Below are 16891 nucleotides of genomic sequence, written 5' to 3'. Positions count from 1 at the left end.
ATCAACAGAGGAGCATAAAATCCATTTAAAGGAACCGATTCTACAAGGGAAAAGATGGTGTGGAATGCGCACATGGACGAGGGACATGCTTTTAGTTGCTATCAAAAAGGCACAAAAGCCGAGTCTTAAAGAGGCCTGAGACCTGATAATACTGCTCAGTGAGACTGTGAAATTCACTCATTTGACTGAACCCATTGTAACTGCTGCCAACAAATGGTCCAGTAGAGACTACCACATTTTTAAATGTTTCTTTCCAACCGATACTTAAGTAAAAATATATAAAAGGATGATATTTTAAAATGCATGCACTGGGGGGAAAGTCAAGTGATGTTATGGAAGATTTCATAACTTTTCTTCCATTTGAATATTAAAGAACAATTTCAACTCAGGGAACTAAGAGCTCGACTGGGGGATGGGGGTGGACGTGGAGCTCTTCAGAGGGCCAAACTCTCCAAATCGACAGAATGCTTAACTATGAAAAGGGCTTTAAGAAGATAAAAACCTAAATTACTTTTTACCTTGAAATAGCCAAGACATAAAGACTCTTCTATCAAGGACATCTTGATAGACTATCTGGACAGCATGGCATTCAAGTGCTTGTTCAAAGGATGGATGAATGAATGGTTGGTCACAGCAAAAATCATCCTGTAGGAATTTGGCTTTTATACCTGATTATTCTGGTCTGTCAGTTGATCAAGAGTTTCCGACTGTTTCTCCAATGCTCGCTCTGTTTTCTTATGCTTAAGCTTCCACTGCCTAATGGACTCCTGAGCTTTCATTTTCAGCTCTTCTCTCCTCTTCTCCGCTGCCTGTCTCAGGGCCTCTGATTGCTGGAACTCAAGAAGGTACTGCTCGGCCTGCTTGGTTGCTTCCTCGGCATGGTGAGTCAGCTCTGAGATCTGAAGGTCAGCACGCTTATGTTTGGCCTCACAAGTCTCAAAGTGATTCTGGATCTCCTTAAGTTGATCCAACATCTGTAGCTGCTGCTTTTCCCTGTTCTCCAGTTCACGTGTTAAATTCTGGGGATAAAGCATGAGAAGTATTAGGAACATGTTCTTGTCAAAACTGGATGCATAACATATCCCCAAACGAGAATCTCTAATGTCACTGAAATGGGAATCATCTGTATCAAATTTCATTAGTAATCACTCCAGAAAATATGAGTCCCCTTCTGTGTATTTTATAAGCACATTAGTTGGGAATAATTTTTCACAGAAATAGTTTCTCTTTTTTTACACTACTTCATTATCCAAAAAGGGAAGATACATATTTTCCAATTGATTATTACCAAAAAAGAAGGCTTGTTGATGAGAAAAACAATGTGCATTACTTTAGTACAAATCTGGTGTTTTGTCCAAATGGAAAAACGGTCAATGTTTTAAAATTGTCAGATTATCAGAGTGATCATACATAACATTTCACTTTCTGGCAGCATATAAAATGTTGTTACAACAGAATAAAATATATAACAAAAATGTGCATTGATGATTGAAACATCAGTATAGATAATATGATACTCTCAATAAAGTGTTTATAGATAGGTTATTTCCAGCCAAATCTAACATTATAAGTTGCTGAACTTATCTCAAGCTTACGTGAATCACTGTGGGACAGATATTTAAACAAACAAATTTAGAATAGGTAATAATTAAGAAAAGCAAACCTGAACTCTTAAAATCTAGTTTCCATAAAACAGAAGTGGTCAACAATACATTTGGAAATTGCACTAAGTCATCATGTTTCATACCTATTTTTAATTTGAGAAGAATTGGTGAAGATCCATTTAAACTTCAAAAATGAGAGGGCACTGCTTTTAAATAACATTTCATACAAATAAATGTTATAACCATTAACATTAGGCCACTCTTATAAAGCTTCAGAAGGGAGTGCCAAATTCAGAAATAATGTATCCCATAGCTGCCCCTCCTGAGCCTTACTTTCTAAATACTTAAGGGTGACAAAGACAACCTGAAAAGACCATGTGTCGAGGGGACACAGATGACGCTGGGACAAACAATAAATATCATCTACATTGTTGTAAGGCGCCTACAAATGAAGCCTGGAAACATTTTCCCACTTCCTCTGACTCTCACAGCGTAAGGTTCAGTTCCAGATTCCATTATCCCTGAACTGTGGCTCAAATAAGGTTAAATACAATTTCTCTCATGATTAAAGTCATGGTTTGACATTCTGGCAAAAAAATAAAAATAATGCCTTAAAAACAAGCTTCATTTTCCGAGCAACAGGTTTGCATTTGCTCAGTTTGCTAAATTCAGGGCAGCCTAGAAGAGAGGAATCATTCCTTTATCTACCCAAACAAAGCAGTAAATTGAGAACTGTGCACATGTTTGTGTGGAAAATTCTAAAATGTAATCAGAAAACCACTGTGCTGGCTGTTTACCCTTTTGCCCTTATCTAAAACTTTTACCATGAAGCTAGAAATTGACTTTATTAACAAGCAGTACTCACATGATTTCTCCATCAGCAGAGAGAGGTACTAGTATTTTCTTCAGAGAGTGGGTACCCTTTCCATGTCTTAGGCAGTTTACTGAATGCTTAATAAGACCTGGCTTAATCTAAATTGGGGAGCTAGTCACACTAACAACTAGATGACAACAATAGATAATGCTAGATACTAAAATGAAGAGACCTATAGTCTACAGCATGGCTGGAGAGGGTCTCAGGAGGAGACATATGAGCTGGGATCTAAATGAGGAACCAGCAATAATAATTATTATTATTATTATTACTACTACTACTGAAGTTTATTGAGCACTTGAGTTATACAAAGGACTAAGCAAATGCTTTATAAGAATGATCTCATTCAATCCCACTATTATCATCTCGATTTTAGTGATGCGTAAACAACACTTGGAACTTGCCCTAGATCACATACCTAATATGTGAGGGAACGGGATTCAGACCCAGATTGTCTGACTCCAGAGCCCATGTTTCCAACTCTTCGCTAAAAGGACAGATTCTCAGATGACCCTAACTTCATGCCTCTTTGTCACCTACTCCCATAGTCCTATCTTAGTGTGTTATCTTTTTTCAGAACTGCCACCTTTGAAGCAAGAGGTATGTCCCAGTTTGCCCTCTCCTCCCCACTAACCCTTCCTCCCACTCCTTCCCATCCCTTAGGCCTTCAACTTTATCTACCAATCTGCCCAGCTCCCTCACTTCTGGTGATACATCTGCTCCTCATTGTCAGGAAGATGACCACGCCTTGACATTTCTTTCCCTGGCTTTAAATCCAAGTTCTTTGACCTAACTTCTTTAATTTTCACTTTAGCCACTCTGTTGTTCATGTTTCAAACTTCTTCATAAAACAGAACTTGAACGGCAAAATCACTAGCTCTGGGGGAATTAACAAATTTCCTGTTTCCTATATCCAGTTACTGAGTCCTCTAAGGAAAATCACAAAGGAGTATTAGTTGATGTGATGGTATATGGATAGGCAACTCCTCGGTGCCCAGAAATTCTACTGCATGCCTCTTCCCAATCCACAGACCTACCATCTATTCACTCACTCTTACTAGGTAACATAGCTCCTCCATAAGAAATAAAATTAAGGCTATTAAGCAGGACATCTCCCAAATTTCCTTAATGTACCATTCTGAGTCTTACCAATGGCTGATTTGTTCTCCTCTCTAGCCTTTAAGGAAAAGGGATCCTTCTTAAATAAATCAACCTAACTTTGTCATTTCCTTCCACATCCATCAAGGGCTTTACTACATCAATTATACTCTTTCTTCTATACTGAACCTCTCTTTTCCTATTGGATCATTATTCTCTACTACTCCCATCTTTAAAAATCACAGTCATGTTTTCTTAATGAAACAAACTGAAGAGATACAAACAAATGGAAAGATATTCCATGTTCGTGGATTGGTCCAAACTACCCAAAGTAATCTACCCCTTTAATGCAATCCCAATCAAAATACCAAAAACATTTTTTACAGAGCTAGAACAAATAATCCTAAAATTTGTATGGAACCACCAAAGACTCCAAATAACCAAAGCAATCTTGAAAAAGAACAAATCTGGAGATTTCACAATCCCAGATCTCAATATACTACAAAGCTACAGTTATCCTAACAGTATGGTTCTGGCACAGAAATAGACACAAAGATTACTGTAACAGAATCAAGAATTCAGAAACAAACCCACGCTTTCATGGTTAATTAAACTATGAAAAAGGCAAGAATATACAATAGGAAAAACTAGTCTTTTTAACAAACAATGCTGGAAATACTGCATAGCTACATGCAAAAGAATGAAACTAGACCACTTTCTTACATCACACATAAAAACAACTCAAAATAGATTACAGACCTAAACATGAGACCTGAAATCATAAAATTCCTAAAAGAAACTATAGGCAGTAATTTCTTTGCCATTGGCCATAAAAATGATTTTTCTAAATGTCTCCTTTGGCAAGGAAAACAAAAGCAAAATTAAACTATTGGGATTATACCAAAGTAAAAAGGTTTTGCATAGTGAAGGAAATCATCAAGAAAATAAAAAGGCAACCTACCAAGTGGTAGAAGGTATTTACAAATGATATATCCTATAAAGAGTTCATATCCAAACTATATGAAGAACTTACACAACTTAATACCAAAAGATCAATAATCCATTAAAAAATAGAGAACCTGAACACATCTTTTTCCAAAGAAGACATGCAGATGGCCAACACATACATAAAAATGCTCAACATCATTAATCATCAGGGAAATGCAAGTTAAAACCATAATGAGATATCACTTGAGATATCACTTTATACCTATCAGAATAGCTAAAATCAAAAACACAATAAATTACAAGTGTTGGTGAGGATGTGGGGGGGAAAAAAGGAACTTCATGCACTATTAGAGGGAATACAAATTGGAACAGCCACTGTGGGAAACAGTATAGAGGTTCCTCAAAAAATTACAACTAGAATTACCATATGATCCATAATTCCACTACTGGGCATTAACCTAAAGAAAATGAAAACAAAAATCCAAAGAGATGCATGCACCCCTAGGCTTACTGCAGCATTATTTACAATAGCCAAAATATGGGAGCAACCCAAGTGTCCACCACTCATAGATGAATGGATAAAGATGTCTCTCACACACACACACACACACACACACACACACACACACACACATTCACGCACACTGGAATACTACTCAGACATAAAAAAGAATGACATCTTGCCATTTGCAACAACACGGATGGACCTAGAGGATATAAAGCTAAGAGAAATAAATCAGAGAAAGACAAATACCATATGATTTCACTCATATGTGAAATTTAAGAAAAATGCACCAATAAAAAAGAGGCAGACAAAAAAATTCACTCTAAAATACAGAGAATGAACTAGCTGTGGTCAGAGAAGAGGGGATGGGGGTATATATTGATGAGCCCTGAAAAATATGTGAAATTATTAAGTCGTTGTATTGTACACCTGAAACTAGTATAGCAAAGTGTATTAATTATACTTGAATAAGAAAATAAAATCACAATATATTTTTTAGTGAAACAAACCAAAACCTTTATCAATCCAGCATGATCTAACCAGCACCCTATACTTTTCTATTAAGTCAAACTCCTGAAAAGAGTAGTCCACACCTGATACTCCACAATTTTATTCCTAATCAATTTCTCCATTCATTGGATCTGGATTCCATTTCTACCATACAATTAAAATAGCTCTCATCAAGACACCTAAAGATCACCTACAGCCAAACACAACGACCTCTTTAAAAATCAACCCTGGTCTCCTAGTAGCATGTGACATTGTCAATTGTCCCTTCTGATTTTTAAGTCTCTCTTCTTCCTTGACTTTCATAATATCCTCCTTTACTAGTTTTTTTTTCTTCCTGTTCTTTAATAATCTCCTTTCCTGAGTCTCTTCTACCATTTAGCCTTTAAATACATATAATGGGATAGGGTTCTAGTACTAAGCACCATCCTATCTATGAAATATCTTCAGTAAGTAAGTATGTAGGTAGACAGAAATATAAGTGACTTCTAATTCAGGAGCTAGACTGATCAACTCCAGGCCTTTAAATATCCTAAATATATAATGAAGTGATACATTTGGGAATCCCACAGACATCTTAATTTTAGCATGCCAAAAAACTGAACAACTCCTAACAAAAAGGTAGTCCTGCTAACAGAATGCCAGTAAAAGCTTTCTCTGCTGAGAGAGTATAGAAATGGGAATGTAATTGTATATTTAAATAGTGAGAAAGTCTGAAATATCTGCCAAAGGAAAAGAAGAGAAAATGAATACGATAAATGTTTAAAAGCTAACAAACACAAATAAGGTTACAGTTAGATAGGCTCAAATTTATAATGGACTCAAGGATACAGATTTCTCAAATTTCTCCAGCAAGCTTTTGAACCCAGGAGGAAAATCAGTTCAATACTATTCATTCTTCTGTAATTACACAACAAGAATAGGTACATGATTAATATATGTAAGCCCAGAGCTTCAGCACACAAATTCTTTTGTTCTCACACTTAAAAAATTATATATTTTTATATTAACATATTACACACAATAACTCATTGAGAAGAGTATGAAAACATCATGGCATTGATTGGGTATGTTAGTATAAATAAACGGGAAAAGATGTGGTTCTAATCCTGAGGAATTGTGGTTCTCACTACTGATGGGAAAGTAGGTTTGAATTTGAACTGGATGAACACTGCCTCTAACCGCCCAGAGTCTGGAAATTGTTGCTACTGATTTGCTCCCATCAGTCTATCTGTACCATGCTTCAGGTAAGACCTGTCATAGAATTTCTTCCTATATTCATTCCTTGGCAGATTCTACTCAGCTATTGTTTTGCCTTTTTTTTTTTTACCCCTCTTCCTCAAATAACCAATCAGAATTGTCTAATTGTAATAAACATTTCTCTCCTACCAATCAGGAGATTATATTCAGAACCCTCAACAATCCTTAGCACACACACATATACATAGAGCACACAAGTAAACAAATGCATCATTCATCCATGAATAAATGCTTTCAGGGTAGATACATATACTAAATATTAGTATCTTACTATGTGCTACATGAAATACTAAATAAAAGCAATTTTCTTATTTATTCCATTAGAATGATTTTCAATTCTGTTAATACTATCATATATTCCTGGAAGCCTCTTCTATCCTAAAGAACTTTGTATGATTAAATTATATGAAATTATCTCAGCCACCAGAGCAGGGTGGTTAAATTTCATACCACTTAATCAAGCCTATTATTTATTTCCCACTACATGAGTACTGGCAAAGACAAAAATAACACAAAAGCATAGAAATGTTCTTTTTCCCAAGAATTCCTTCCAGTTATATGGTAGAGAAGACTTTTAGGTTCCTAAAGGGAACCTTTTAGGTTCTGTAGCTGGACGTGAGAATTAAACCAACATAAGAGAGATTAGCAGAAGAAAGGCACACAGATTATATTTAACATTTATACATATGCATGAGAGCCTCTGTCGGAAAATGAAGACTCAAAGCCCGAGAACCAAGAGCTTCTAAGCCTTTTTTAATTCATTTGAATTCATACATTATAATTTATGACAGGAAAAAGGAAAAGGGATCCAATGAGCTTCCAGGGGTAGTAGACTGTGGACAAGTGACCAGGAAATACATGGTGGAAAGTAATGGAAGATCAGGGTTATTTTAGGTTTGTCTGTACAGATCCATTTTAGAATCAACTCCCAGTTTCCAATGATACAAAATGTCCTTCTCTTCATGGTAGAGGGAGGGTGCCTTCCTCATGGAAAATATTATGACCTCTTTTAGGTAGAAAAAGAGCTCGCTCAAAGTATCCTTCCTACATTTGCTGCTTCTCAAGTGCCTTCAGCTCAAGATAATCAATATACCAAAGGGGCATATTTTGGAGTGATGTGTCCTGATCCCTTCCACAGTACCTTACCTAAGGTTTATAAAAGCTTCAACTTAACCTAAAACTTCATACATTTAATGTCTCTTTTTTTCTCTGTCTTCAGACAGGAAAAAAATGTTAATAAGTAATTGAGTTGAGGGCCCCAGGTTTGGTGATAACTAGGAGTCACTGGATTCAGCATGTGGTCATATGTATGCTAAGATTTATGACAGTGAATAGATACACGGCAACATAAGCAAAAGGAAAAGAACGTGGCGCATAATCCCGAGGAAACCAGGCCAGGCTTCCGAGAGTCTCGTCTCCGTAGTGGTACAGGGTGTGCTGATCCTTCCAGCAGTGAATCTGGACATGTGTGAAGTCCTATCTATCAGGGAAGCCCATCAGAGACTCAGTTCCCTGAAGTTTTAATTATAAGCTAGTCACTTAGGTACCATCTGCCTAGTATATACCAAAATTCCAGAGTCCCAGAAGGAAAGCAAGCGTTCAGCATAAACCATATTCTTTGTACAAAAGTCTAGGCACCGTGAGCTACACTCATCATTTAAGCAAAGTTTCTAACTTATCATTAAAGTTCCCAGACACCAAACAAGGGCCTAGTTTGTAAGTAGGCCTAAGGAAACTATGTTAACTACTATGTTAATTCCTTTTTTCCTTGTAGTAAAATGGCCAGAGAATAGACAGAAAGGAAATGAATGTATTAAAGAATGCATTACAGGGGCTCAGTCAGTTAGGTGTCAGGCTCTTGATTTCAGCTCAGGTCATGATCTCACAGTTCATGAGTTTGAGCCCCACAGCAGGCTCTGTGCTATTAGCCTGCTTGGGATTCTCTGTGTCCTTCTCTCCCTCCCAGCTTGTGCGCTTTCTCTCTCTCTCTCAAAAATAAACATTTAAAAAAAGAATTAAAAAAAAAAAAGAATGCATTACAGCAATGCATTTAGAAGATGGGAGAAAACTCTCCCCTTGAAATTGGCTTTGGCTGCCAATGGCTCCTTTTTAATTGCTGCAGTGGTTGTATTCAAATTTTAAGAAAACTACAAACAGCCTACTCATATGAATAAGGCATTGAAATGAAAACAGAAAATGTAAAAGAGATATTCTATTTAACAGCAGAGTGTGGCGGTGCCTGGGTGGCTCAGTCAGTTAAGCATCTGACTCCTGGTTCCAGCTCAGGTCATAGTCCCAGGGTCGTGAGATTCAACCTCATGTTGGGCTCCATGCTCAACATGGAGCCTGCTTAACACTCTCTCTGCACCACTCCCACTCACACACTCTCTAAAATAATTTTTTTTAATTAGAGAGAGAATTCAATGCCTATATTTTAAAGATGAGGAAACTGAGTGACAGGGAGATAAATTAATCAATCCCAGATAAGGGAGGTAGTTTACAGCAGAAAAAAGACTAGCCACAGGTCCCTAATATTCAAACTAATATTGATTCCACTCCACTACATTACTGACTTGGATACTAGCCAGACAACCTCTTAAATAATTAAATAAGATACCACGTTCCTGAGCTAGGAGGAAATCCTGAATAGGAATTATACAATCTCTGAAGTATGGATGTTTCTGTAAATGTGTGAAGCTGAGAGGGAAAAAAAAAAAATCACAGAATACAGCTGGCTTGCTTAAAACAAAATCAGGCACACACTAGTTATCCCCTCCTATGTCCGTGACCCTGGCAAAGCACCAACGCAAGTACTGTATGAGAAACACTGAATGGGACAAATACAACCAAGCAGGAGGGAAGTGACCTCGATGCTGGCTAGCAGAAATAGAATTTAACCTGGTAAATTCAAGAGAAAATACTCTGATCAGCAAGAACTCATCAAGAAAGGCACATAAAATAAGGAGACAATGAGCAAACTCAAATGTCAAGAAGAGAAAAGATTGGGGCACTGATCAAAGGACAGGCATTTTAAGACTAACAGTAGCATGGGCAAGAGCCACAGACTGGGCCACCAGGGCTGTTTATGAAGAGTAAATTTCAGGGTGCCTGGGCGGCTCAAGTGGATAAGCGTCCAACTCTTGATTTCAGCTCAGGTCATGGTCTCACAGTTTGCGGGTTAGAGCCCCAGAGGGGGCTCTGTTCCGGCCGTGCAGGGCCTGCTCAGGATTCTCTGTCTCTCTCTCTCTCTGACCTTCCTTCCCCCTGCTCATGCTCATGCTCGTTCTCTCTCTCTCTCTCTCTCTCTCTCTCTCTCTCTCTCAATTTCTCTCTCTCTCTCTCTCCCTCTCAAAATAAATAAATAAACATTAAGGGGGAAAAAGTAAATTTGAAAAGGGCTAAAAAGAGATTTAAAAAGTAAGGTCAGGAACCAGGTTAGGGGAATGGTGAAATCCAGCTTAAGCTCTCACAAGTTGTTCGGCAAGGGAATACCATGATCAGAGATGTGCTTGAGAAAGATTAATCACCAAAGGACATTATGCTAACACTAGGATATTACAATATTATAGCAACATTAAAAATAATTGAAGATCATCCTTTTAAAGCAGGAATGGACTTTTAGAACCAATTTTTTTCTCATCTGAATTCAATTTCAGCAATCAAGTTCAACAGAGCTGGCTTATAACAGTTAAGAACCACCTATGGCATTCGAGAGACTAGAAAAAAAAGAAAAAATCACTTGTCAGTCTTTCCAAAGAAAATACAGGTATGCTTTCATTCAAACCAATAAGCATTTACTGCACTCAGCAACAAGCGAGCTGCCGAGACACAAAGATGAATGAGAAGGCGTGGTTCTCCATCCTCCGGCTACAGGGGACCGCACGGCGTAGTTGGGGAAACAGAGACCTAACAGTTACTTCTAATAAATGGGATATATGTGAGCAATTCTTTCTTCTGTATTTCGAATTCTGCTTCTCTTCCCAATTTATACTACCTAATCTATACTTCCCTTTCATTCCTCACTGTCTACCTCTGTTCTTATCTTTATATAATGTTTTCCAACAATGACTGTCAAAAAGAAAAGAGCCTTGAGCTAACACCATTAGGCGGTGGCTAAGGGATCAAAAAAAGGTAATTTGCAGTTGCTATTGAAAGTAATAAAGAGAAAGAGAGCAAGAGGAGGAGGCAGGGGGAAGAAAGAGAAAAACAGCCAGTGAGAAAATGAGTGTCGCTTCCAGTCAAGCTGAGAAGTCACACCACCAGGGCAAGAGTGTGCCTAGCACTCCTGCCCTGCTTCCCTTGGGTAGTTTCTTTCATGATGAAAGTGCTCCTAATACTGGTGTCGGCAGGGGACATGGGAGGAAGAAGGGGGAAGGAGAGGAAAATGATCAGCAAGAGAATCTGATCAACTTGACACCTCTCCCAAACATTAGCAAAGACTTCTGTACTTTTTTTTATTACCTATAAATTACCTATACATTTTCCTTTTACTTCTTATCATTGCTAGCCATTCAGTTTTATACTCATCAAATATGTGGTATCACAGCTAGAGATACACACACAACACTTTTTAATACATTAAACATGTTAACTATAAAATTATATATTTGTATTATACCCATTTTACCCAAACTAAAAAAGTTTCAAATTTTAATTACTACAAAGATTAAGAGTTTTTATATTTTGGTATAGATGACCAGTTCATTTTAAGGGTAAGTGTTTGGGTTACCAAGTTTTCTTGGTTGAAAACACCATTATTTACTATAATATTTCTCATATAAAAATACACAAAACCACAACAGAATGATCAGTTTCTCAGTAAGGTCTCTAAACACCCAACACAGTGAAAGTAGCAGCTCTCTGTATCAAAATGATACACTGGAACAAAAATGATATTTAAAAGTACAAGCATATAAAATTCAGTTCTTTCTAAGGACAAAAACAGTGACATTAAAGCTAGTAAGTAACAAACAAGCCTCAAGTAGAACACCATTAAAAGAGAATTCAATTAATTACCTTAATATTAACTCTGTGAACCAAGATAAAACGAATTCCAGCCCAAAATATGACTTCCTTACAGAAGATACAGACAAATATATGGACTGACTAGAAATATTACAACCAAAGGGAGATGCAAATTTCTCAGGTGAGAAAAAGAACTGATTCAAATACAGAAAAAAATATATTAAAATTTTATTTGACTTTTTTTTAATTTATTGAAGCTAAATTCTTTTCCAGCATGTTGGAACACTTTAGTTTCCATGTGACCACATAATTGCATATATAGATGACTTAGTTTTAACAAATCTAAAATGGACAGGAGGCTTGAAAAACAAAAAAACAAAAACCTGAAAAGAAACTACAGATTAAATAAAATGTTACTAATGCACAAGAAGGTATTTGTAAATATGACATTTGCAGAGTGCCAAATATGGACACGAGGCGAGGCTCAAAGACAAGGCAAGGTCGTATTTCTCAGCTAAAAGAAAACCTGATTGCTAGCACTGTGGTTTATGACCAATAGCAGACAGCCCTATCCCCAACTCCTTCTAATATATTCTCCTCTTCCATGGAGGCTACGAAACTGAATGTTCAGTACTCCCTTGAGCTAGGTTTGGGGGACAAATCAGACTCAATAGAGAGAGAATTAAAATGTGGAAATGACGTGGAGACAATAGACTTGCTAACTTGGCTTTTTGCTGCTGGCCAGCAAGGTCGCAGACATAGAATTTATTTTGTTCTGCAGTGAATATCCCACTTCGTGTTACCCTTTCTTAGAAGCCTAGCCCAGGCCACATCTGCCAATATTATTATAAACAACTATTGCATAAAATACCTAGAACAGTTCTACTTCCCAAACTAACCCCTAACTGATGTTATAAGTTTTGCCTTTACAGTATAAACAACAGGACAGATTTAATAGGATTTCACCTGAAATTCTCAGATTCTCAATTAAGCCATGCCCCACTTACCCCTGTTGGGAAATGAGCCTGACATCTTCTTGCATGTCTTGATAAACTCATTCATTTCAGTATAATTTGGGTATTTTATGAACTGATAGTGAGAGGACGAATAATTTTCCACAGTCAGGAGAGCTAAGGGAAGTCTCTGAATAAAAGAACTCAAATCAATCAAAACAAGTGTTATGGTGGCCCCAAAATATAGCTACCCACAGCTAAATTAGACCATCACCCATTGGGATCATACTATTTAAAACTTTTGGGGGGGGGGCAGGGAGAGCGCCTGGGTGGCTCAGTAGGGTAAGCTTCCGACTTCGGCTGAGGCCCTGATCTCACAGTTTGTGGGTTCGAGCCCCGCATCGGGCCCTGTCCTGACACCTCTGAGCCTGGTGCCTATTTCAAATTCTGTGTCTCCCTCTCTCTCTGCCCCTGCCCCACTTGTGCTCTGACTCTCTCTCTCTCTCTCTCAAAAATATATAAACATTAAAAAAAATTTTAACTTTTTTTAAAGTCATGATTGACTGAAACTAGAATATATACATAAAATCTGAGCCAGTTTATTTAATTCAAGCAAAATACATATTAATAGTCTTTACTAACTGATCCAGGGGCACCTGGGTGGCTCAGGTGGTTAAGCATCCAACTCTTGATTTCAGCTCAGATCATGATCCCAGGGTCATGAGATCAAGCTCCACATCAGGTTCTAAACTGAGCATGGAACCTGCTTGGGATTCTGTCCCTCTCAAAAAATAAAAATTTTAATTAAAAATTTGTAAAAAAATAAGATAAAATAACTGATCCAAACCCTTTTATGAGTTAGGGATCAGTCACATAAAACATCAGGGGCCACTGTAACCATGTCACAAATAAATTCTTCCTTTACCAATATAACCTTCTGTCTTTTCCATCCTTCTAATTTTGACCACGTATATTCTTATCATTTTCTTTTTGCCAAATGAAGCAGAGATACATAAAAGGACATTAATCCCAAATAACGGGTTCCTTGGTCTTTCTCAGAGATTAAAAATAATTACTTCTCCACAAATCCTATGAGAATATATCTGCTTCCTACAACTACAGTTTCCTTGTACTTTTTAATGAAACATGATACTAAGCTTAAGCAAAGTACAGAAAATAATGTTCAATTAATTAAGTACATTCATCTCTTTGTGAAGAAATAAAATATTAACTTCTGTTTCATTAGCCATGACGTTCACTACATGGAATATTTTAAATACACATTTCTTCAGAGTGTTCAACTTAAAACACAAGGGGACGTATCATTAACATCTATGCCCCAGCAACACCCTGGGGAAGTTCTGACTGCAGCACACATGTCGCACAGTACATTTGTGTTTTCTTAGTTTTTCTCACACTCTATTAGACTGATAATTTTAACTCTGCGACTCTGATGTTTAACTAAAGCAAGCACTTTGGGAGAAGAAATTTGAATATAGATGGTATAAAACAGTTCTGCTCAAGCAGCTTGGTATTTGCGACCGCTTCTGATTGAGGTAGAACAACCTCTGATTATACATTTGCTATGAAATGCGTTAGGACACAGCAGCCATCAATAGAACAGACACCTGTGTTCTTACCAATACTGATAGGGCAGTTGAGTGGGCCGACATAAATTACACAGTTCAACTAAAAAAATGTTATCTCTAATTACACGACATATAGTCAAGAGGAAATATTAAATGTAACCTTACACTTAATATTAATGCTCTACATTATAACAGAGCATTACAGTTTATCTGAAACAAAACAGACACGTTATCTTACATGATACAGTAACATTGTGCAGTTAAGAGAAATCAACTTTTCTTAATTTCTCAATTTTGATTTCCTAAGAGAAATCAAAGCTAAGGAAGGCTAAATGGTACAGGGGAGCCCTATTTTCTTTTGTTAATACTGTTTCAAACAAAAATAATAATTTCCAGAGATATCACCTCATATCCATTAGGATGGCTACTACTAAACAACAAACAAACAAATGAAAGACAGAAAATAACATGTGTTGATGAGGAGGTGGAGAAACTGGAACTCTTGTGCACTGTTGGTAGAAATATAAAATGGTATAGCCACTGTGGAAAAGAGTATTATGGTTCATCATCAAAAGACTAAACACAGAACTACCATATGATCTAATAAGTCTACTTCTAGACATGTATGCAAAATAACTGGAAGCAGGGTCTTGAAAAGATATTTATATACTCATGTTCATAACAGCATTATTCGCAATTGCTAAAATGTGGAAACAACTCAACTATGCATCAACTGATGGATAAATAAGCATCCCATTCCTGAATGGAATATATAGATATATAGAAATATACAGATACCATAGTTAAGCAAAATATAGACCACATTTTGCTTATTATCCATCAGTGTGTGTGTGTGTGTGTGTGTGTACACCTACATGTATATATTCCTGAATGGAATATTATTTAGCCCTTAAAAGCATGGAAATTCTACAATATGCTACAACACAGATGAACCTTGAGGATATTATTTTAAGTGAAATAAGCCAAGCACATCAACAGAAATACTGTATGATTCCACTTCTATGAGGTACTCAGAGTGGTATAATAGTAAAATAGTGGTTGCCAGAAACTAAGGGAGATGGGGAGTGGGAGTTATTATTTAATAGATAGAGAGTTTCAGTGGGGATGAGAGTGGATGGTTGTGATGTTTGTACAAGGATGTGAATTTATTTAATACCACTGAGTGTACACTTAAAAATGGTGAAGATGGTAATTGCATGTTTTGTGTATTTCACCACAATAAAAAAAAAGAAAATAATAATAATCGCTTTCTTGACTCCAATACACTTAGAAAGGGCTGGCTATAATAAATGTTTCTTTAATCAGTTCTCAATCAAGTCCAAGAATACCACCTTCCCACCACACAGCCATGTCATATTCAGACAATCAAAGTAAAATCAGTGTGCTTTCTATACCAACAGAAATGTAAGACCTGACTCCTAACCCAATTTCACCCCATCCAATAACATTACCACCTTTTAAGTTCCACCTATATTGAAATTAAGTAAAATTAAAATTAAAAATTCTGCCACACCGACCTCATTTCAATCCTCTATGGGCACATATGGCTAACATACTGAACGGCACGATTTAAAACATCTCCCTCCCTGCTGAAAGTGCTGCCGGACAATGCTAATCTAGAGCAACCACTCATTCACACTAATGTAATGACTTGGTACTCTTGATAATTTTTTTCTTATATGTATAGGTAGAGTTCCTTTCCTGTTCCTAATGTAGACTATGTATACTCTCTTTACAAACCTAAATAAATTGCATAAATTAACCAAGAGTGCAAAAAATTCTATTTGTTTTTAATCAATACTTAGGATAATATCTTGTGGACACAATGCAACTGAACATGATTCAGTGGTTTTTAGTTTAGCCTTAAAGATCTAATCAAATTTAATAGAATCAAGGAAAAAGACAGCTAAGAAGAGCACTCTTGGAATCAGAGAACACCCACCAAGACTGACAATTCTATACTCCTGCAAAGAGGCCCAACTTTAATAAAATCAGACTATGGTCACTGTCCAAAGGAAAAAAAAGTGCAATCAGCTAGCAATTAATGGTGAGGATAAAGCCAGGTGGGATATCAACAGAATCAGATTATCCAAAAGTCAAAATTTAATGGGAAGAATTAGGGAACTCAAGAGTCAAACAGAGCCCAGCTAAAACCACAATCATCCCTGGTTGCCATGGAGACTCTGCACATACTGAAGGCTGAACCCTCTGAGGAGTAACAGGAGAGACTGTACACCGCAGGGAAAGTAAGTTTCACTGAACTACTCTAACCCAGTCACTAAATTAATAAAAAAAGTAAATGACAGCAAACCCCAGGAGGGGAGTTAGTATAGAGACTCAATACATTATATAAAATGTCTACTTCAATAAATATCAGTAGACCTGAAAAAAATCTAAAAAGTGTGACCGCAGGGTGCCTGAACGGCTCCGTCAGTTAAGCATCTGACTCTTGATTTTTGATCAGGTTTGTGACTTGCGTGGTTGCTCCACACTGATAGCACAGAGCCTGCTTGGGGTTCTCTCCCTCCCTCCCTCTCTGCCCCTCCACCACTCGTGCACTCTCTCTC

The 16891-nt window shown here is 37.1% G+C and overlaps 1 protein-coding gene across 9 annotated transcripts in view; it reads right to left on the bottom strand.

The window, feature by feature from the left end:
* CEP128 (centrosomal protein 128) overlaps window positions 1-16891 on the bottom strand; it is a 369193-nt gene that overhangs the window by 256449 nt on the left and 95853 nt on the right. For all 9 annotated transcript variants that reach the window (XM_029951897.1, XM_029951898.1, XM_029951896.1 and 6 more), the window contains one exon: window positions 669-1019. In XM_029951897.1, coding sequence (XP_029807757.1) covers window positions 669-1019 — 351 coding nt within the window. The remainder of the gene's footprint in view (window positions 1-668; window positions 1020-16891) is intronic.

The sequence above is a fragment of the Suricata suricatta genome, chromosome 9 (genome assembly GCF_006229205.1).
Source record: "Suricata suricatta isolate VVHF042 chromosome 9, meerkat_22Aug2017_6uvM2_HiC, whole genome shotgun sequence".
In the NCBI taxonomy this organism is placed as follows: domain Eukaryota; kingdom Metazoa; phylum Chordata; class Mammalia; order Carnivora; family Herpestidae; genus Suricata; species Suricata suricatta.
This window is presented reverse-complemented; position numbering and strand designations above follow the sequence as displayed.